This window comes from Opisthocomus hoazin, chromosome 4 (genome assembly GCF_030867145.1).
Source record: "Opisthocomus hoazin isolate bOpiHoa1 chromosome 4, bOpiHoa1.hap1, whole genome shotgun sequence".
Classification (NCBI taxonomy): Eukaryota; Metazoa; Chordata; class Aves; order Opisthocomiformes; family Opisthocomidae; genus Opisthocomus; species Opisthocomus hoazin.
In genome coordinates, this window is record NC_134417.1 from 67,873,396 (window position 1) to 67,897,390 (window position 23,995).

The 23,995-nt window shown below is 39.4% G+C and overlaps 1 protein-coding gene across 1 annotated transcript in view; it reads right to left on the reverse strand.

Moving 5' to 3' along the window:
- Nucleotides 1–23,995, reverse strand: part of VPS50 (VPS50 subunit of EARP/GARPII complex) — a 96,971-nt gene that overhangs the window by 42,237 nt on the left and 30,739 nt on the right. The window contains exons 12-17 of the mRNA XM_075419332.1: nt 22,567–22,707; nt 14,830–14,965; nt 6,662–6,759; nt 5,804–5,898; nt 5,040–5,138; nt 883–973 (exon numbers count right to left, since the gene is read on the reverse strand). Of these exons, the coding sequence (XP_075275447.1) occupies nt 883–973; nt 5,040–5,138; nt 5,804–5,898; nt 6,662–6,759; nt 14,830–14,965; nt 22,567–22,707 (660 nt within the window). The remainder of the gene's footprint in view (nt 1–882; nt 974–5,039; nt 5,139–5,803; nt 5,899–6,661; nt 6,760–14,829; nt 14,966–22,566; nt 22,708–23,995) is intronic.

A 23,995-nucleotide genomic window follows, 5' to 3' on the forward strand; every position in this document is an offset into this window, starting at 1 on the left:
CATTTTTATATATTAAACTCTAGCTATTGATCTTCATGAATGGCAAAATGTACATTATCATTTATCTAAAGGTTTAAAGATGAAAATACATCCAGCTAAAAGGACTGCAATGTTAGATTTCTGTTTAAGTGAATCAGTTACTTCCTGCCATTTTCTGCTGCTCCAGTCTCTTGAGCAGTACGTATGGATTTATAATCCCATTTTTCTATTAAAAAATGTTATTTCTATTGCTACTGGATGCTACTGAGGGTCTTCCTTCCTTTCCCCTCCGGGCTATTACCGCCCCAGTAGCCTCTTGCTTACTTTTACTGTTAACTCTATAGAAGCTACAAAATTATCTTTTGCTTGAGATTGCTCAGCTGTATCCATTTTTGCACTTTAGTGACAGCTTTAACTATAGGCACCCACATTTCATTTGGCAAAACAGGTGAAATTCACCCACCATGTGCTAAACTTCACAAAAATCCCTTTAAGACAACAGGTGAGCACACCAATTACTTGCTCTCAGTTGGACCTCACCACAGAAGAATAAACATATTTTTTTTCCCCTATCAAAATGAGCCAGTATGACCCGTGTTTCCAAAAACAGATGCCAAAACTGGCACAAGTTAGTGAGCGCACACGTGACTACTTTTAGGCACTCATCTTTTAGCATCTTACTCTTATCTTCTGTAAACCTCTATCTGCCTGAAACAGAAACACTACTGTTTTAAAAGCATTTGAATCTTAAGCTTCCAATATCATGAAATGAAATTTAGGGGGTTTTAGCAGCCATTAAAAACGTTTGCATAGTAGTTCACAGATCTTACTACTTCTCAGAATACCTAGACTCTTAGCTACTAAAATATTTATACATTTGAATGCGCTATTCACAGAACGTACATGAAGTTGCAGAATACTAAAGCTTGATTTCACAGGACAGAGTTCCCAGGTCTCATTCTCCAAAAACATTCTTAATTCTTCAAGACGGGTTCTGAAATACAACAAATAAATACTATTAATTACCAGCAAGAGTAAATCAGGAAATAGACAATTATTTACCTTACACAGTGAAAAACACCTTCAAAAACTATATAAAAAGTCACACTTGAAAACTGATATTTAATTCATTCTTTAAACTGATAGACCACCTAAAAGCTGTAGCTACTAACACAGAGTACGTTTTATGACACTTCTGGAGAAATTCTCAAAGAATGTCAATCTCCAAAATTTGGAAACAAATATTTTGTCAAAACCATTAGAAAGTACAGCATAACATCTATGACTATGCAGTAATACTAGACCTTTTTCCCTCTATGTAAACTCTAGAAAGCATCAGTACAGGCTTGGGGTGGACCTGCTGGAGAGCAGCTCTGTGGAGAGGGACCTGGGTGTCCTGGTGGACAGCAGGTTAACCATGAGCCAGCAGTGTGCCCTGGCTGCCAAGAAGGCCAATGGGATCCTGGGATGCATCAAGAAGAGTGTGGCCAGTAGGTCGAGGGAGGTTCTCCTTCCCCTCTACACTGCCCTAGTGAGGCCCGATCTGGAGTACTCTGTCCAGTTCTGGGCTCCCCACTTCAAGAAAGATGAGGAGCTACTGGAGAGAGTCCAGCGGAGGGCTACGAGGATGGTGAGGGGACTGGAGCATCTGTCCTATGAGGAGAGGCTGAGGGAGCTGGGCTTGTTCAGCCTGAAGAAGAGAAGGCTGCGAGGGGACCTAATAAATGCTTATAAATATCTGAAGGGTGGGTGTCAGGAGGATGGGGCCAAACTCTTTTCAGTGGTGCCCAGTGACAGGACAAGGGGCAATGGGCACAAACTGAGGCACAGGAAGTTTCGTCTGAACATGAGGAAGAACTTCTTCCCTCTGAGGGTGACAGAGCACTGGAACAGGCTGCCCAGGGAGGTTGTGGAGTCTCCTTCTCTGGAGATATTCAAGACCTGCCTGGACAAGGTCCTGTGCAGCCGGCTATAGGTGACCCTGCTTCGGCAGGGGGGTTGGACTAGATGACCCACAGAGGTCCCTTCCAACCCCTACCATTCTGTGTGATTCTGTGATAATACATACAAACACTCTATTAGCAGTACAACAGCTTCTGTAAGCCCACACAAGACAGATGCTTCTTTCCAACACACTGAAGCCAACAGGTAGCAAAAGGAAGCAGAAAGAACTGATGTTCTACAGACTTCTCAAATCTTCAGAGATGAAAAAAGTTATTAAACGGCTATTTATCTCCTAAGCTGTATTTTTCTTCATGGCTTAACTTTACTTTGGTACTAATACAGAAAACATATTAGGGAAATGCGATTAAGCCATTACACCTCTGCATTGTTTCTGTTAAGTTTTTCATCGTTAGAAAAGCCTCCATTCAGCAATAAGCAGAAATTCTTTAATTAAAAAAAAATCTTTTTGCCACATAAGCAGGAACTCATATAGGAAAAGACAGCAATGAGTGCTTACTGAGGTCACATTGCTGTATATTTTCTTCTTAATATACAGTATATTGCTTTGCTTAGCAAGTAGCAGTTGGTAAATTATGCACTGGGTTTCTAATCAGGCAGTAAAATATTCTAGAAATACCACTGTTTCAATAATGAATTATAATCACCACTACAGTTAAAATTTTCTTGCCTCAATGAGATGAGCAACTTGCTGAATTATGACTACAGTTTGCTATGTCTATTTAAATCCACAGTTAAATGCAAACAGACTTCAAGTGCTATTTTCAAGGCACTGAGTAGCTTGCAGATCTTCTTGCAGTAAAGCCAACAGGAACATAGAGATGCTGTGAAAACCAGCATTCCAGATTAAAATTCTTTGAGAGGAAGGAAGACTCACAGAGCTAACATTTAAAAGCCACACAGCATCAGTTTTTGTATCATTTCAAAGCAGAAATCAAGGCACTGACAAAGTACTTGAACAAATGCTCTTCAGTTCCATCAGCACACAAGTCTAGAAAGTGGCACACATGGAAGGTCTGATGCATTCGTTCTCTGAAACACTTTCGTGATCAGGCACACCTTTTTACAAACATATCAGAACAAAAAATAAATTGCATTCTAAAAATCAACTTGCTGATGTTCTTTGCCAAAAACCCATCCTAATTTTTCAAAATAACCAACTTTTACCCAAAAAAGGCTTCACGTATGCTCTAGTATTACATTGCTCTTCTATGCTTTTTGAATGACTTGACCAGTTCCCCTGCATGTTTCCTCTATGTTGGCAGTTCTCTACAACACCACGCTGCCCTGGAGGCCACATATGTCAAATTAAACAATCAAAGAACTGATTACTCCTGGACACTGAGCATTTCAGCTCTATGTAGCTTTTATATACTAATGAATCCTTAAAAGCACTAGCTTTTTTTTTTTTCCCCTCCAATTAAATACACAAGTGGAGTGAAAGCCACATTAGCTTCATCTGAAAAGGCAAGATGCTTAGCGTTTTTATATAAATCAACCTGAAGGATACAGCTGGGAGAGAGGCTTTTTTATATTTTTCCTTCCGAGGACGAAAACATCAGCCATTAATCTTCACAATACCCACACAGCATAAAACATATAAAAAGAATTAAAAGGTTCACATAATTTGAGTCATATCAGTAGATATTTCCTTTTATTTTCATGAGAACTACCAGAAACTTCACCTTCCTAAAAACCACAAGTTATTTCAAAAAATTATTATTTCTATACATATTCCATCACTGTCCCTTAACTTTTATTTTATTTAAAGATAATTAAGAAAATTAATCTCCGATTCTGTAAGCTGTTAAATAGGTCCTTCAAACAAACAAAACCGTAATGGTCAAAACAATATTTACTTAACCAAATTAGGTATTATGTGGTAAGTCGGTATAGTAAAAGACAATGAGGTAGACCAAAACAGCTCTTCTGAACCTAGAGCTGCAAGCTCTGTTTCCAAATCAGTTCACAAAAATTGTCTGGGGTTCAGAACTGCTTTCAAGACACAGAGATAGGTGGCATGGCATCTGAACTTATTTCCTGACAAGACATAATGTGCATCTGATTAAGGTTCAAGCTTTTCTTATAACTGGAACTGAGGTCTTCATCAAATGTCTGGAAAGAAATCCTAGCTACAAATGACCAAAGCTGGAAGAAATTCCAAACCACGTTCTCAGCTTCTGAATTTAGACACTGTCTCACATTCTGCTGTCATAATGTTCATACTTTATGGATTTTAGGCAGAAAGTCTCACACCAAATGGATTTGGATGTATTAGTAGTATGACAGCCCACATACAACAGAGGACAACAGATCAAGACTGGGAAAGTAAGGGTTTCTTAGAGCAAGGAATGTCGTCTTTCTTCTCATTATCTTCCTACCTTTTTACACTCAGAAAGAAGATAAACACTAGACAACTAGAATGAAAGAGTTGTTAATCACCCAAACCAAAATAATTGGGAAATCGAGACAACTAAAACAAACAGACAGACAAGTCTTGATGTTGCCGCAGCCACATATCATATCTGAGGCCAGAGACGTGACAGCACATATGGCCAGCCTCAGATATGACAGCAGAGTTGACTGAAACATAATTAGATACTGCCAACCAAAAAATGATGAAAACACAACTCAAAAGGATGGACTGAGTTCTAAACATCTCATTTGATACAAGACAAAATTGCATATTGAAAAAAATCTTTCATAGCCACACATGATCAGCTCTTTTTAAGTAATGGCATAGAAAAAGAGGTAACAATTTTTCTAGGAAGTATGGACTTCAGAGGCATTCATCCCAGGAGACAGCTTAAGAGGCAGCCTGAAAAACTACTGAAATTCTACACAAAAAGTTCTTCATCTTTATCTGGCTTGCCTGCTGCAGAACTAGTTTTCCACAGCCACAGCAGAAGCGAAGGCTTCTCCTCCCTCTCCCCTTCTCCAGGGTTCATAGCCCTATTCTCACCATGAAACATAAACCACTATCTGTCAACCCCAATGCAGAACATTACACAGTGGAATTCCTTTGGAAAGCATTTAAAGTTAAGTCCAACAAAAATAAATGTCATTAAATTCATCTACTGCACATATAGTAGTCTCACCTGTGGTATGTTTTGAAATAGTTAACGCTTTGTTTTCTGATAGATTCTTGCAAAACTTCAGACTTACTGCCACAAAATTCTTCCCCAACTTGCATCAGCCTATAACAATACAACAAAGTTTTAGAAATATTTATTTATTAATACTGCCGTTCCAACCTGAATTACAAGCCTCAATCATTATCATGAGCATACATGTATCTCCATAAAAGCAGAGCAATAGTGTTGAGTTGCAAACACTTCACTCATTCCACAGAAATCCATGTCTCATTCCCCTCCAAATCCTATTATAATGTCCCAAACACACAGAGAGCCATAACCAAAATAAATGTCTTTTTGAGATCCTATTATGCAAGGCAAGCTGCACAGCTCACAGTCTGAATCTGTCATTTTATTACCAAACCATCAGGATCTAATACTGTACAGGTTAGCAGTACCACAGTATTTTACTGCTCTTGACTGAAAGTCACTTTAAATGCTTTTACAAACATGAAAATTGCCAGATCTGCACATCTGAAATCTTAAAGGTGGACAATACCGAAATCATATCGCACTTAACAACTACTTGAGCAGCAAAACAATTTATGCTACCTCTCCCAAGTACATCTTCACAAACTCCCATATAAAGAAGTGCTCTTCAAACTATGAGTAGATATGAACAAAGTTGGCATCAGAACGTAAATATCAGCCTTAATTAACTGTGCTGTCTTATCAGAGTTCAAGTTTCTGTGCATGTATTAAGTGGTCTAACGACCACATCAGTATACCTGCTGATAACATCAAGTACAAATATGAAGTCGTCATATTTGAAGTTAGACAGATCTGTTCCCAGAAGATAGGTTTTCACCTTCAGTTGAACATCCTACAAAACAGAAACAAGTTTTCATATACTTAACACACTAAAAGCAAAAAAGGTGAAGGCTCAGCTGCCTGGCTCATTAGCACTTTTTGGTTTGTCTGCACTTCTAACTTCTTTCTAAGAATTAGAGTAGAACTCCATTTTATGTAACATGAATGATTTCTCACTGACTTTCTAAAATAATAATATAATCAGTTTCTTTAACACTCTGTAACACAAGGCTAATCCTAGGTGCTTTATTGTCACCGCAAAAACAGAGCTCTGGATTACAATTCAGCCATGAAAAGGGTTTACAGCTTTTTCATCATGTATTTCAGGTCTCACTGCACATCAAATTGATCCAGCAGTCAGACCACGCATACTGTGAAACCAGGCAGGTTCACAAGACTTCAGGTTCTCCATAACTATGGTTATACCAGAAACAAAGCAGTATGACTGTGCTAACAGAGAAAAGCACATGAGAAGAAAACAGACTGGGTGGCAGCACGCAGGCTGGGAGAAGTGAAATCAGGCTGAAAGGCATGTTACTGTGTTTTGGTATCTCGACTGCGTTTGTAAGCACAGCGACCAAGTAGTAACTGAGTCACGGAAATTATATTTCCATGGTTTTGACACATTTAGCTCAAAACAAATAACTTTAAAAAAAAAAAAAAACACAGAGATTTCTTTAAGATCAGTATAAATATAACTGCAATTAATACCGGGGGCAGGGAGAAGATAAACATTTAGGAGGAAAAAAAAAAAAAAAAAAATCAAAAAAACTTACCTGCCATATTCGTGAAAGCCCATGTTCCAATTTCTTTTTTACATAACTGCGGTCAAAACTGCTCTCTTCAGTTCCAATCACATTGCTGCCATCTGAAACTGAAGGTGGAAAGTATTGTAGGTTTTTCCAAAAGCCCTGAAATGTATCCTAGTTTTCTACCCATAATGAAACTTCTGCCTCAGCCTTTATCATATTACCCATTATGCAAACTCCAGAAGAGCTCCAATGCTCTAAACTTTTGAAAGGAAATGAATAAAGCACACACAAATATTATCTGCTAGTGCAGACCAGGAGAGCTGCCCTATTCAATAAAAGATAAAAAAAAACATGAGAGTTGACAGATACTGATGTATCAAATACAAAAGATTAAGCTGAATGCTGCAGTGAGCACTCTACGACAAGATTCTCTAACATAGTCTACCTTTGTAGACAAGAATCATGAACTTAATTTCAGAAGCAAGATTTTTGACTTTCTGCCCCAATAAGTTCTGTCTGCAACTAGGAGGAAAAATATTGAAACTTCTTCCATTAATTATGCAGACAATATAGCATGCTCTTTTCTTTTTTTCCCCTCTCTCATACTAATCTATGCTTATGCATGAAATAATGTCAATCATATAATCAGGTGTCTTTCATTCTTCTAAATTATTTTATTTGATTCTAAAACCTTCAACGGCACTGGATCACTTTTCAAAAAAGCACTGTAATGCATGGTAAACTTCTCCTCTATGTGGTCCTCTATGTCCCCAAGGAGGAAACAGATTTTATTTCCATTTTAAAAAAGAGAAGGTAATATTTTATACGTAGTTTGTGAGCATACAGTTGTGGTTACACTTGCACTCTGTGATGGCACAGTGTCACGCAGTTTGCTTCATGGCTGCTTCACGGCCTATGACTGACCACAGGAAAGCTCTGTGTCAGCCAGACTATACATACAAACTTTCCCCATGATAAGAAAAATCTGCTGTTCCTGACAAGCAGAAAAGCTATGCATGTCCTTTAAAGCCCAAACCATTTAGTGATTTGACATGAAAGATAAAAATTCACATAAAATATTACAGTGGAATATTATGAAGCATACAGTCCTCCTTCTACCTCATCGTTCAAGAGGTTGCAAACACAGAATAATGAAAATTGCCTGTAGCACCCCAGCATCGCTCTGCAGCTCAGACCTGACTTTCCAGCTTTTCTGCAACCTCCAGCTAGTTTTCAGTACCTGAGAGGACTTCACTCCCTTGTTCCTGGTCCAGCTGGTCTCATTGCTCTACCTCCACACACAGGGTCCCAACTCAAAGCCATTTCTTTCCCTGATTCCAGCATTTCCTCTCAAAGCCTCCACCCAGCCCCAAGCTATCACTTTGCAGGCGCATCAGGCCATTTCATCCCTGCTGCCGAGGCTTCACAGGAACAGATCCTACAGGAACCCGGAGAGGGAATGGGGAAAAAAACAAATTTCCCATGATACAGTGGAAAAGACCATCTGTATTTATAATTTGGGTCTACCTGGAGAGCAACAGGACAAGTCTAACAGACATGTCTAGTGTCCTTGACTTAAATTACATTCTTGAAAGATGGACTCTTTTTTTAACCTGTTGAACTTCATGACCAAGTAGATACATCACTGCCACAATGCAAACGGGAAGGTAAAGGAAAGAGTAGAACACTTAACAGCCCCCCATCAACTGGCAGTAGTGTCTTGGCCAGCCCTAACTTGTGGATCACATTATTTGGGAAATGAAAAAAAAAAAAAAAAACAAAAAAACCTAGCCTCAGCAAGGAATCTGGAAGCAATCCAATGCCATGAACCAAACTGACTCAGTGGGATTGCACACAGCTTCCACCCAGGGAGACAGTACTAAGGCTGGGAAGCACGTTCAGCTGTTAAACAGTGTGATGCAGCTTTTCATGGACGAGCTGGTCTCATCAACACAGGGACAGGTTTTCTGCCATCACTCAAAACCAGCAAGGACAAAAACACCACCTGCATACTGAATCTCTGTCACAACAGTGTTCCTTAGATGGTAACGTGCTACCAGGACCACAGCGAGTGCTAATCTTGACTGACATTCACAGTTCTTAATCACTAGGCTTCACAGTTTTTTCCAGGAAGCCTCCTGGCTTAATTTTAACATCCTCAGAAAGAGTATCAGTTTTTCATGTCTAATTTTGCTCTCTACTTAAGAAAAGTCCAGAACCATAAAGAACCTACATCTGCCCTCCACTTCCCAGCGCTAAGACATTTTTTGTCACCAACAAAAGTGATCTGTCCATGTCTTGCCCTGAATCCAGACCATGCACCCTAGATGAATATTGTGTAAATACCAAGAGCATCTTACGATCCAGCCCAGTAAGGAATGAGAGGCCGGATACAAGATTTTAATCAACCTTTTCACATGTGTGCAGAACAGACCTCCCCAGCATTGTCTGGCTGACTGCATATTTAAAAGGTGGAAGGAAAGAGTCATCCACTGAACAAGAACAGTTATGACTGGTATCAGATACTGACAATTCAATTAAATCAAAATACAAAAGAGCACAGCAGAGTCTGACCTTGTTCTGACCATATTTTCTTCAGATCATCCGGTGCTCACTGTCAAGTAAGTAGAGCTCCCCTCTGTAACACTCCCTAATCCTACTTAGTGTCTCGTACTCCCAGTCCTAGGCCAGACTCTCTGTAAGTGGAAGAGCATGATAAACATCTTCCTTCTCCCCGTCAACCATGCATTTTCTGCTTTGAACTTTTTCACAGTATGTTTCTCAGAGCAATAACTATTTGCATTTCCCACGGAGATAAAAAAAACCCCAAAGTTTATTCCAAATATATATAGAATATATTACCTATTACATGAATGCTTATATAATATATAAGCATAATAGGAACAACAAAAATATGAAACCTTCAACATCTGTAGCTCCATTTAAATTAAGCAAATGTGGGGAATATGGTTACTGAGAAGGATGCTGGCCTCGCTTAATTTCTTTCAAGTGGAGCTATTTGGTGTGTCTGAACTCATTATTAAATTATGATCTTTATCAAACACTGAGGGAGCTTCATCTGCAAGCTAGGGATTATGATAATGAACTTATGAACACCACCAAGAAGAGTCTTCAAGCCAGTTACATTAAAATTGGTCTGCCCATGAGGCCAGACCTCAAGAATACAGAACCAGTACAGTATTATATGCAACCAGAATGTAAAAACTCTGGTACTTTCAATTGAGTAACTCTTCCTCACAATTACAAACATAATATAATAAATTCTGGAATTCAGGCTTATATTACGGATAGATAATCATTTCTTCCAAGGCTGCAAAGCTGTGGTCAACTCTTTCCTGTTTAAAGTCATTGAGACTGCTTTTGCAGGCAGACTGAGAATTTACGCTAATTACTCAGAACAAGAAGATAAAAGTCTGCTTGATGTGAAAATAAGACTCAAACATAATTCCATGCTATATCCATTGTTGCAGGGCACAACGAAAGAAAATTTTCCTTATGAAAGAAAAATCATAAAACAAGTATTAGCCACTGTATAGGTGAATTCTAATTTAGTAACTGTACCTAAATATGCTTCTTGTCTCCTGAAAGCAATAATTCTGACAAATGCATTTTCAAAAGTTATTTATCATGGAAGATTAAACAAAATATAAACAGAAAGAATAATCCAACTAGAGAAACACTAAGCAGATTTATCCTTTCTCTGACTATATGAGTAAACAAAACCAGCTATCTTAGTCACAGCACGCTCTTTAGAAGCTTCTGCAAACTCCTGTCTTCCATATTTCTGTACAGTGAAGCCAAGCCTAAATGAGTCAGTATCTTTGACCTGTTCTCAAGTTTAAGACCATAGTCCTTGTCCTCACAGACTGCCATTTATGAAGGAATGGTTGGACAGAGTCATATGGTGTTATCGCTCCATAAAAATCCATGCAATGTTGTCTCTTGCAATCACAGAATCACTAAGGTTCGAAAAGACCTCTAAGATCATCAATTCCAACCGTCAACCCATCACCACCATGCCTGCTAAACCATGTCCTGGAGTGCCACGTCTACACGTTTTTTGAACACCTCCAGGGATCGTGAATCCATCACTTTCCTGGGCAGCCTGTCCCAGTGCCTCTTTCAGTAAAGAACCTCCCGGTGCTCTTAGTTTACAGCCAGTCATGCTAAGAGGTCTTGTTGCCAGTCTTTTAATGAACTGTACTGCAACTACTTTCACATATGCAAACATATGAATTTAGGATAAATTCCTTGAAAATCAAGGACTGGACAAAGGTCTACAAGCATTACACATTTTGCTTTGAAGAATTTGGAACAGGTAGCAGAATATACAAATACTCCTAATTTTACACAAAAATAAGAATCAGAAGCATCCCGCAGTTATTCTTCTAGATGCCTAATTCAAATACAGTAATTTTTCAGGTTTCTCAGTATTTGTCCAAAATTCATAAAGGCAGCCTTCAGTCATAACAAAAGGTTTTTGTTTAAGGCTTTCTGGGCAGAGGAAAAAAAAAAAAAAAAAATCAAACTGTATTTTAGTTTCATTCTTGCAATACCAAGCTGGTCTTGCACAGAATTTATGCAGTATTATAAATGGAATGTTTTGAAAATTAAAATGGTTTAAATTATATTTACTTCTCACATCATTTTCTTCATGCTTTTCATTGAATCTATTACAGCTATTACAGTCATTACCAACTTTTACAACCAGGATTACACTTCTGAAATTAGGAGTTTAAATGCTGTACTGATCATTTTACTGCTCAGTTTCAGTTCTTCTATTAAATTAGTGTCTCAGGAATACATGCGAACTACATCAGCATCGCAGTAAATTTTATGGTATGTGAAAATCCAGCTGAAGCAGAAAGGGCCTCGCACAAACCAATGCGACTTTGAAGTTCACTTTGCTTTGAGCAGGGAAGACAATATGACCTGCACAAGTCCCTTTAAAACTCATTTTTTCTTTGATTCTATACTACAGACACAAACTGTGCTTTGACCATGACCAACAGTGAAATGAGAAATTGTCCAGTAAGCAGTTTATTTTCAAGGATGAAAAGCCCTATCAACACAATTTGCCATTTACTATACAAACAACAAAATCACAAAGTATCAGTTCATTAAATGTGACACAGAAGTCATTTCATGCTATGGAGTTCACACTTTCAGTCCACTAATTTTTTCTTCAGTATGATTAAACAAGTCCTACATATGAACACTTAATTCTATCTTTCCAACTGTATATTAGAGCAATTAGTTAACTGTTATTACTGATGACTCATAGAACTATCAATATCATACATTTCACTACGATTTACTGCTACTCTGTTGTAACACTTCAGCAAAATAAATCTCACCAGTATTTCCTGTTTCATGAAAGGTACTAAAATATGTCTCATGCTTTAAAAATTTTTAGGATTGAACTTATATCCAATTATCTGGTTGTATTTAGTTTATCCCAAGTAAGAGTTTTTTTTAATGGATCTTAAAAAAAAGTAATCCCCAAACACCAGTCCACACTGTAACTGCAAGAATGACTGCAATTTCTGAACTCATTTCTAGGGTGGGGTGGGGGAAGCCTCAGTCTCAAAAAGCCTCTCCTAGAAACATACCAAACAAAAAAAAAAAATCGTGTTGTGAAAGTTTTTTCTACTCCATTTCACTCTTCAGTCTCAGACTAGACTAATTTTAAGAACACAAATAAGCAGAATATTTAACAATATAAAGCAGACACACTTCTTTCCTCAGAAATGCAGAAGAGCAGTGATTTAAAAGTTATGCAAAGTACATTTTACCATCTGTAACGGGCATTAATAATCACAAATATGTGACACACAATCTAGATGAAGTGCAACGTCCTTTCCCTATTCCATGCAGGACTTCTTTTGGATACGCCTCACAATTAAAACAGAAAGAGCTACATAATTCAAGTCTTCTAAGTCCAGCTTTTCACTTCTACAGCTGGGTTAGTGTCCCAAGATCAAGAGTCCCTTGACCCATTCAAGGTACTTTGTAACTGGCACAATGGGAGAAAAATACTGGGACAGTTTTGAGTTCTCAAAATGATAAAAGCCAGATACACATACAACAGTTAAGACTGCTCCTTCTATTGCTGAGGTCTATGGGGTTTAATTGAAGGAACAATTTTAGCATAATCTCCCAAACTGCCTCCATGGTTCCTCCAGACACATACACCCTTCTACAGGAATTTTACTCTTTGGCTTTAGCACACACCACAGCTTTTAAATCAATAAATATGGAATAAGACTTCCATGTACAGGCTTAATAGTTACTACAGCATGAGCAAGGACTTACAGAAAAAAACAGACATTTGGTAGATATTTATAGTCCCTCTGAAATTAAATTATGCTTGTGAAATTCCCTTTCGTGTCCTTTATCACTGCTGAGGTATTTGAAAAAGTGATTCAGTAACTCAAATATATTCTAGCTGTACATTACAGCTAAGCCACAGCATCTCCAGAAACTTAAAAAATTAGTGACAGAAGATTTAGTGGATTAGTAGTAAACATACCAAAACACTCTGGCACACATTTAAAAAGCAATGCATTTAAAATTACTCATGTGACTGAATATACCACTTTCTTAGGCTTAATGGTTCCTTTAAAAGGTTTTGCAGTGCAAATGATTTTCTTTCTTCAGGATATCACAAGTAACTACACTAAGTGGAACTATTTTTAAAATTACATCTGGAGATGAACAAGTAGTCTACTGTGGTAACATCTCCATGCAACAAACTATTTATGATACTTGCTTTATTTCACATGTGCAAAGATCACAAAAAAAAAATGAAAACAAGAGAAGGAAATGTAATTATCGGAAATTATTATAAAAGTAAATACTATTGAGAATGAGCAATTCACTCAAAACTTCAGAATCTTTGTTCATATGGTTCACCTCAAAATTAAATATTTTAACTCTGAATTTTAATTCTGATATAAAAACTTTCATTTCAAATAACAGTTTCAACAAATCCACTTTTTTTTTTTTTAAGATACCACACAATACGGGAAGGACACTCCAACGAAAATATTTTCATTTATTTTTCAAATTTAAAATAGAAAGACAGTACAAATTGGCATAAATTTCGTTCTTTTTAAGCCTTAAAATCCATAATAAATCTCACTTTTGAAAGAAATTTTTTATTTCAAATATGTTGTAGGAAACACACTGTTCCAAGATTTGTTCTTTACTTCTATTTCCAATTTTTTTTCCCCTTTCTTATTACTGTCTAACATAAAGGATACAAATTTTGTGCAAATCAGGCAAGGAGAAATAACTTTAGCAGCAATCCTACAGTCCTTATCCTTTGACAGGAGCCTCCTTTTCAGTAAGAAAAGAGCAACCCTATCTGATTCAAATAAATAGAGAAGTTTTGCACAAATCTCAATGCTGTAAATTTCACACTCTGCCCTCTGCCAAACACAAGCATCTTGGGTTAGTGGGGAAATAAAGTCTACCTCTAGAAATTTTATATTAACTTAGAATAGCTCCAGTAAAATGTACTTAGAAGGACTTGTGTACTTAGAAGGTTTTGTCCTTGTGTCCTAAAAAGCACACACTGGAACAACATGAAAAGAAAGCCAAAATTATACTTGAAGGTTAAATGCTTGCCTCTTCCTGTAAAGAGTATCCAGGAAATTGCGACCATATCTCCATCCACTAATACAGGCAACATACAACATTCAGGAAACTGAATTTCCTGAAAATCACGACAGATTTACAACAGATTCATTCCCTATTGTTTCAGTCACCTTTCCTAGTACACAATGTACTAAGCTTAATATGCAGTGAAAATTTCAATTTGGATCAAAAAACCTGAAATTTCACATTGGTCCTTTATTAAAAGTAAAAAACTCCAATTCTGTAGTCATCTACCATAGCTGACTTCCAACTCCATAATAAGCACTGCTTAAAATAGAACTGTTTATATCTGTAATAACAGCATATACATGTATTCATTAAAAAATTAACCTTACACTGAAGACTGCAAAAATCCAGTGAGTATTTAAGTCTTTTCGGCACACTATATGTAATAATGCTGAAGGCATTGAGTCAAGACCGCAAAAGTACTGACACACAAATTAACAACTTGAGCATAAGAAAAGTTATTTCCGAATATCAGAAGTTTTGCTTCCAGAACAATCTCTTACCGGAAGACACAGCAGTTGATTCATCTTGGTCATGATTCTCATGCCACTGCATGGTTCGGTAGTAACTGAGCATGACTTCCCAGAGGGCTTTGCAGAGATCAGCAAGGCATGGAATGTAGCTGTCTGATGTAATATGCTACAGAAAAACAAAAAAATACTGAGTTCATTTTTTGCAGAGCAAAACAAACCATACAAAGCCCTCCATATTCATACAACTGAGGTGTTTGACGTATATCACTTTCCTTTTCAAAAGTATTTGAGACCTGACGAATGCCTGATTTTAGTCAACTAATCAAATGCTGTCTAAAAGCACAAAGGTTATTTGTTAGCACCTTTTTTTTCTTTCCCCTTCATTTGGTCCATACATTAACCACCTCTTCTACTTATGCAGCAGCTAGGTAGACACAGAAGTAAAGCCATATAGTCTAAGGGTCAGCACATCTCGCCATCAGAGGGATACAGCCACCCCTGGGACACAGAGGCACTGCATCAGTTCAACGACAGCTACTCGTACTTGAGTATGCAGAAGCCATGCCGGCTGATGCCCCATCGGATTGAATGCTGTATAAAGAAGTAGCTTAAAAAAAAAAATCAAACTTGGACAGCAGCTGTCCTGCCTCCCCGATCCATCCTACTTCAAGGACTCATTGTGATTTAAGATACACATTAGGTGAAGAGCATCAATTTTATCAGACAGGTAGATACACAGAAGAAATATCTAAGCTGACATCGTCAGGTAAAGGCATGAATTTGATAAGAGGTCTTGCTGGGTATAGAAATGACCGTAAAATATATTGCTCATCTGAGTGGCAACGGTAACTCATCGTCGTCTTACTTGCCATGGAGAAGCACACTCTCACAGTTTATAAACAACAGCAAAGTCCAGCTGCACAAATGTGACTTCAATTGCACTGTAATTTAAAGGTTCTCAGAGAAGTCTGGAAATCAGCACTTCAAACTAATCCTATTGCAGAAAAGAGTTCGTACTTTCCCACTGCTACTTCAGTGACCACAGCTGACTTGCGCAAGGCTAGTTAGCTTTTACTATGTGGGCACTGCATGCTAAACCAAAAATGTACATCCAAGATGATATAAAAGCTTTGGCATTACAGTTACAACACAGAATCACAGAATGGTAGGGGTTGGAAGGGATCTCTGTGCATCACCTAGTCTAAACCTCCCACCGAAGCAGGGTCGCCTACAGCAGGATGCACAGGACTGCGTCCAGGTGGGTTTTGAGTATCTCCAGAGAAGGAGACTCCACAACATCTCTGGAAAACCTGTTCCTGTGCTCCGTCACCCTCAGAGGGAAGAAGTTCTTCCTCATGTTCAGACGGAACTTCCTGTGCCTCAGTTTGTGCCCATTGCCCCTTGTCCTGTCACTGGGCAACACTGAAAAGAGTCTGGCCCCATCCTCCTGACACCCACCCTTCAGATATTTATAGGCATTTATAAGGTCCCCTCTAAGTCTTCTCTAATTCAGACTAAACATGCCCAGCTCCCTCAGCCTTTCCTCATAGGACAGATGCTCCAGTCCCCTCATCATCCTTGTAGCCCTCCGCTGGACTCTCTTCAGTAGCTTCTCATCTTTCTTGAAGTGGGGAGCCCAGAACTGGACACAGTACTCCAGATGAGGCCTCACTAGGGCAGAGTTGAGGGGGAGGAGAACCTCCCTTGACCTGCTGGCCACACTCTTCTTAATGCACCCCAGCATACCATTGGCCTTCTTGGCAACCAGGGCACACTGCTGGCTCATGGTCAACTTGTTGTCCACCAGCACTCCCAGGTCCCTCTCCGCAGCGCAGCTCTCCAGCAGGTCCGCTCCAAGCCTGTACTGGTCCATGGGGTTGTTCCTCCCCAGGTACAGGACCCTGCACTTGCCCATGTCGAATTTTATCAGGTTCCTCTGCACCCAACTCTCCAGCCTGTCCAGGTCACGCTGAATGGCAGCACAGCCTTCTGGTGTATCCACCACTCCTCCCAGTTTGGTGTCATCAGCAAACTTGCTGAGGGTACATTCTATCTCTTCATCCAGGTTATTCATGAATCAGTTGAACAAGGCTGAGCCCAGTACTGACCCCTGGGGGACACCACTACTTACACGTCTCCATCTAGACTCAGCGCCACTGATCACAACCCTCTGAGTTCTGCCACTCAGCCAGTTCTCAATCCACCTCACCAACCACTCATCTAGCCCACATTTCCTGAGCTTCCCTACAAGGATGTTATGGGAGACTGTGTCGAAAGCCTTGCTGAAGTCGAGGTAGACAACATCCACGGCTCTCCCCTCATCTACCCAGTCAGACATGCCATCATAGAAAGCTATCAGATTGGTCAAGCATGATTTCCCCTTGGTGAATCCATGTTGACTACTCCCAATAACCTTCTTTTCCTCCATCTGCTTAATGATGACCTCCAGAATGAGCTACTCCATCATCTTTCCAGGGATGGAGGTGAGGCTGACAGGCCTGTAGTTCCCTGGGTCCTCCTTCTCGCGCTTTTTGAAGACTGGAGTGACATCGGCTTTCCTCCAGTCCTCAGGCACCTCTCCTGTCCTCCAGGACCTCTCAAATGTGATGGAGAGTGGCTCAGCAATGGCATCTGCCAGCTCCCTCAGCACTCGTAGGTGCATTCCATCAGGGCCCATGGATTTGTGGGTGTCCAGGTTGCTTAAATGATCTCTCACACAATCCTCCTTGACCAAGGGAAGGTCATCCTTTATGCAGGCTTCCTCTTACCTCCAGGGCCTGGGAGTCCTGAGGGCCTGCCTTAGCACTAAAGACTGAAGCAAAGGTGGCATTCCATAACTCTAACTTCTCTGTATCCTTTGTCAGCAGGGCACCCACCTTGTTGAGCAGTGGCCCCACATTATCCCTAGTCTTCCGTTTGCTGCTGATGTAGTTGGAGAAGCCCTTCTTGTTGTCTTTGACATCCCTTGTCAGTTTGAATTCCAGGTGGACCTTAGCCTTCCTCGTTGCATCCCTGCATGCTCTGACCACATTCCTGTATTCCTCCCAAGTGGCCTGTCGCTCTTTCCACATTCCATAGACCTTTCTCTTCCCTCTGAGTTCTGCTAGGAGCTCCTTGCTTATCCATGCGGGCCTCCTGCCTCCTTTGCTAGATTTCTTTCTCAGGGGGATGCACCAATCCTGAGCACGGAGGAAGTGATGCTTAAAGAGCAACCAGTTCTCTTGGACCCCCATACCTTCTAGAGCCCCGACCCACAGGATTCCTTCAAGCAGGTCTTTGAAGAGGCCAAAGTTAGGTCCTCCTGAAGTCCAAGGTTTTGGTCCTACTTATCGCCCCGCTTCCTCCACACAGGATCCTGAACTCCACCATTTCATGGTCACTGCAGCCGAGACTACCTTCAACCTTCACATCCTCAACCAGTCCCTCTTTGTTCATCAGTAGAAGGTCCAGCAGCACGCCTCTCCTCGTTGGCTTCTCCACCACTTGCATCAGAAAGTTATCATCAATGCTCTGTAGGAACCTCCTGGACTGCGTGTGCCTGGCTGTGTGGTCTTCCCAGCAGATGTCAGGGTGGTTGAAGTCCCCGATGAGAACCGGGGACTGTGACTGTGAGGCTACTTTCAGCTGACTGTAGAAGGCCTCATTAATTTCCTCTTCCTGATCAGGTGGCCTGTAGTACACACCCACAACAATGTTGCCCATATGATCTTGTCCCTTGATTCTAACCCATAAGCTCTCAACTCATTCCTCATCCACCCCCAGGCAGAGCTCAATACATTCCAGTTGCTCCCTCACATACAGAGCAACTCCACCACCTCGCCTTGTTGGCCTGTCTTTCCTAAAGAGTGTGTAGCCATCTATGACAGCATGCCAGTCATGCGAGCTGTCCCTCCATGTCTCTGTAACTGCAATGAGATCACGGCCCTGCGACCGCACACAGATCTCTAATTCTTCCTGCTTATTGCCCATGCTGCGTGCATTGGTGTACAGACATTTCAGAGTGGAACTCAAGCATGCTGGTTTCCCTGGAGGGGTGCAACAGGATCTGCCATGTCCATGCCCACTCTTAAGGTTGTTGGCCTTTTGCTTCTCAGCTTGGGACGCAGCTGAGGAACATTTGTCACTGCTCTGATTAGCCACACTTCATCCCCAGCCAGATGGGATGGCCTGAGCATTGTGATTTTGCCTCCCACCCCCCCAAGTCCTTTAGTTTAAAGCCCTCCACATCAGGTTGCGTAGCCTGCTGCCAAAGATCCCCTTGCCTCTTCTAGACAGGTGAGTCCCATCCCTCTCTAACAGGTTATAATCATTGAACTAAGTCCCATTGTCATAAAAACCAAAACCCTCACAGCGGCACCAGTCACAAAGCCAGGAGTTGAAACTCATAACGCGTCTGTTTCTAGCTGATCCCCTTCCTCCAACTGGTAAAATGGAGGAAAAGATAACTTGGGCACCAATGCTTTTTGCTTTCACCCCCAGCGCTCTGAAATCTTCCTTAATGCTGCCAAGGTTCCAACTTGTGGTGTCATTTGTGCCTACATGAAAGAGTAACAGCAGGTAGTAGTCTGTGCTCTTTACAAGTTGTGGCACCCTCTTGGCCACATCTCGGACCTTAGCTCCTGGAAGGCAGCACACCTTGCATGCCTCCCTGTCAGGTCGGCAGATGGGTGCCTCAATGCCCCTTAACAGGGAGTCATCCATCCACCATGAGTACCTGTCGTTTCTTCTTACAGTACCCGCTGTGTGCTGCTGGCATAGATTTCTCTTGCAGATCTTGCTCCTGGGTGTTTACAGTTGTTAAAGCTTCATATTTGGTTTTGGTAGTTATGCTGGAGGGTAGAGGCTGGAGCAGAGTCCTGCTTTTGTGGGTCACCAGGGTCCAAGGTGCCTCATTCTCCATGGTGGCCGCCACAGGAGCATGGTAACAACAAAGGTCTTCAAAAATAGTAACAGCTTTTGCAACAGTGATGTCAACATAACCACCAGATAATCAACCAAGGATTCTATAGACAGCAAACCCTTAATCAAAGCAATCAATTCCCAACAAATTGCATCCTAATCCACCAATATAACTGTGGCTTTCTAAATACCGAGTGTCCTTTCTGAGCAATGAATTGCAACAAAACCTCAATAAGCTTGAATATTACATTTTTTGGAAAATAAACATTTGACCAGACAGATTTCTTCGCAAATGCAGATGCATCACTTATGCCCTCTTATTTTTCAGTTTTCAGGTAAAAAAAAAAAGAAAAATTATAAATTACTTGTCTTTACTTTCTATTTAATCATGTCCTCTTGCTTTCTAAGCTTAAAAAACGCTCCTGGCAGTAGCACATATTGCCCAAGCCATGTTCTCCTACACTCTGCTTATGATTAAGGACTCACAAAAAATGCTTGTTAGCATTAACAGATGTCACTAGCAAAAGTATCTGGAGGCCTCATATTAATCATTCATCACACCAACAAAAGAAAATGTCAAGTTCTTGGTGCATAAAAAAAGTAACAGTTGAGAATACTATTTTTTTTCTAAAATATTGTTTAACTGGAGAGTTGATATACATTACTGACTGCATTACTGAGACACTTCAATCTCAGATACTATACACCTTTGCTAGCAATGGAACAAAATGGGGTACTAAGTTTATTATTTGAACAATAAGTTGCCCTGCCATTTCAACAGTTGTTTCAGCAATTTTCTCTGCCAACGCATCAGAAAATGTTACTCTTGCTGTGTATAAGGGCTTTTAGCAGCTATAAAATCTAAACTTCGGTTGTGCAGATCACTATACTTGAAGACATATTAGCTTCCAGGTGGTCAGGAAGCAAAAGATCACTCACTAAATACCAAGATAATTCCATTTAGACTAAGGAAATAAACAACTGAATTTCTTTGAACTTCTGCTAGAATAAAGAAACTGAAGCAGCCAAACTCTCCCCTGCTCCAGTAGTATTCAGAAGAGAAAAGATGTAAGAGAGCATGGCATATCACTAGGAAAAGAAATGCTCAACAAGGAAATAGTGACTCAGAGTGCACAGGCACATAACTTACATAAATGACTAAGAAATACTGAAAACATTATTCTTTTAAAAAAACCCCACATTATTATAAAAGCCCGTATCTGACTTCCAGAAAAGAAACACACAAAAAAAAAAGAAAACAAAGAAAACCACCCTACCATAGGCCCCCACTACCCACGTAAAATGGAAATGAGCTAATGTGTTCATTTAGAAAGATTTTTAGAAACACACAAGAGGAGAACTGCCCAAAAAGAAAGATTTCAATTTTGTATGACTTCCATTGTTTAATTAGAGTAAGCACTCCATAACCACTTATACGTACGATAAGTGCACCGTGGCTTGACAGTGTAGACAGGTTAAAGAGGGTTCTCACTGGAACCAGATACAGAGAAAAAAGGCTCATATTTTAGTCTTAAACAATTTATTCCCTGACAACTGAACGCAAGATCTGTCGGTATTTTTACTACAGGAAGTTAGAAATGGAATTGCTATGATAGTCCAGCTTGTTCAGTGGTCTGATTTTCACAAATGCACCGCAACAGGTAACAACCAACACTGAACAGCACGGTTTGTAACAGAGACCAAAATTTCCCATCTGCAGCCTGTCCCTAAATATCTAATTGTTACCAAGATAGTCATGAAAATTTAAAAAAAAAAATAAAATTTCATAATCCACTTTCGCTCATATTAAGGCTCTTAGATTATGTAAGCCTTTTAAGTCAAAGCTGCACCTCTTCATAATGAAATGATTTTCGATGCAGATGTGTTGTTTACTAGCTGAAGCTACACAATCCCAGAAGATCTGAGAAGAACAGAAAGTAGATCAGAATATGAACTTTAATCTTCCTGAGGCTGTACTTAGATTCAATAAACTCTAACTGATGGAGTGGGTCCTTGAGTTGATGAAGTATGGTGAGGGCTTAGTCTGTGACTGAAACAAGCGAAGAACATTCAAGATAGAAACATAATTTCAAGTTTTAAATTAATGTTACAACCACTTAAAATATTTCACACACTCTCCACCACCAAAGTTTAAGAAAATTTCCCAGAGTGCGAACAGTAAGATAACAAGTGGAAGAATTAAAAGAGTATTAAAAATACTACTCAAAATACAGTAATCCATTCTAATAACATTAAAAAAAAACCCAAGCAAAATATACATTGGCAAGAAACTGCATCTAAAATCTGCACTAAAGGAAAATACATGGTTATGCCCAGTCCATGATCCACCTATCACCAGGCTTCTGCATCTCAGTATTACAGCTGTCTCTTGTCTTGATAACAAAAGTGCAACTAATCTGACACAAAGTTAGGTGTAATGGGAAAATTCCAATTAAGTTAATATCTTTACAAGAATCCTTCCTGAAATGCAATACTACAGAAATTGTGAATACTGCCAAAATGCACTGAAATAAAAGTTCAAAGCTAACAGTGATTGCAGTAACTAGCATACTACACTGAAGACATGGGAGTTTTGAAATCTTGATCTCCTGTTTGTATCCTGTGATTCGCTTCTTTACATTTATTTAGATGGTGTGTACACTAACTCCAAAGTGCTAAGATTTAGTGCAATCAAAGTCAATATTAAGTTGTGAATAACCAACCTCTCAATTAGCCTATGAGCTGTATTAAGAATCTACAGCAGCTGCAGGGTTAATTTAATAACTGAGTCCCTGCTTACATAAGGTACACTTACAACAGTGGAAAAATTCAGATTAAAAAATACACATATATGCAAGAATTACATACCGTACAGAGGTCTTTGTACTGTAACTTCTGAAACTTGGTGTCTGTGTTTCCTGCACACAGCTCCACATATCCAAGGACTACTTGAAACACAGTGTTGTGAATGGCTTGAGTGAAGTGCATGTGTAACTGGTCCATTGCTGTCTGAAAGAAACAGAATAACATAAAATCAAATAGTAAAATTCAATTCGTCATATCCCATAGTCTTCTAATTTAAGTCTTTTTCAGTACTGAACCCAGGAGATGGTAACCTTGGCCTCCAATCTTTGTTTCACAAATACCTAACATAGGACTTCGCAATATTACAATATGATAATGTAACAGAGTTCAGGTATTACCAGTAAAATCAGTTTCCCCTGCCATCTGCCCTCTATCACTCACCATTCTTTTCACATTATCACTCATAAATATTAATTTTACGTGTACATAATATACTTAATTATAGAATTTACTCATTCATTCATTTACCTCCCAATCATTGATGAATGTGTCAAAAAAATGAGTTGAGACCAGTGCTATTTTTCCCACTGGAAACACTTCTAACTAAAATAACAATATGTTCTTTGCAATTAATAAAACTAAAACCACAACTACAAAGTCTTCAATCCATCCACTTGCCAAACTGAGTTCTTCCTTGAAGAATACAAAGTAGGATTAAGTGTTACAGAAAGGCAGACACATCGCATCAATAAATTTCTTTCAAAAACCCTCTTTGCAATAAAAACAAAATATGACATTTATTTATCTCAGAAAAAAAATATCAGTGCGTGTACTAAACACTGATGACTACATAATGTACAAGGTTTGCCATAATCACGCCTGTGGTCAGGTCAGGCTGTTTCCCTGATCCTTTGTTAATAAACCGCACATCACATTACTCCATTTCAGCCACTGAATTTTCTCACTGTTTCAAGACATGCTAATAATCAGTATACATGGTATATAAGAACTGAATAAAAAAAATCTCGGATATGCCAGAATTAAGTTATCAGATCCTGCAGATTTGAAAATGGTCAGTTTTGCTACTTGCTGTTTGAGATTCTTAGCTGCTGACAAGAGCTGAGAACTCAAATACCTCCATAAGAAAAGAATGAGCAATTCTGCTCCAATCCTGTCGCAAATAACTGATCTTCTGCAGCTAGTCCTAACTTGAATTAGTCAAACAAAACAGAATGACAAATGAAAACATGAAAAGTACTGAAGACACTGAAGGTTCTTGTCATTTTATTTAATGAGGGGGGTTCAAAATGGGAGATATTTCAATAATGATGCAAATAAATTCTTTTCAGGACAAGTTCAAAATACATACTTTAATAGCAATAAAAAGAATGTCAAAAACAAGTCACTCTCGTGAGAACAGAGCAGGCAAAACTGTGCAGTAACATATAACACTTTTGTTCAGAAACTTCATTCCTCGCCAAAAAGTCTGCCT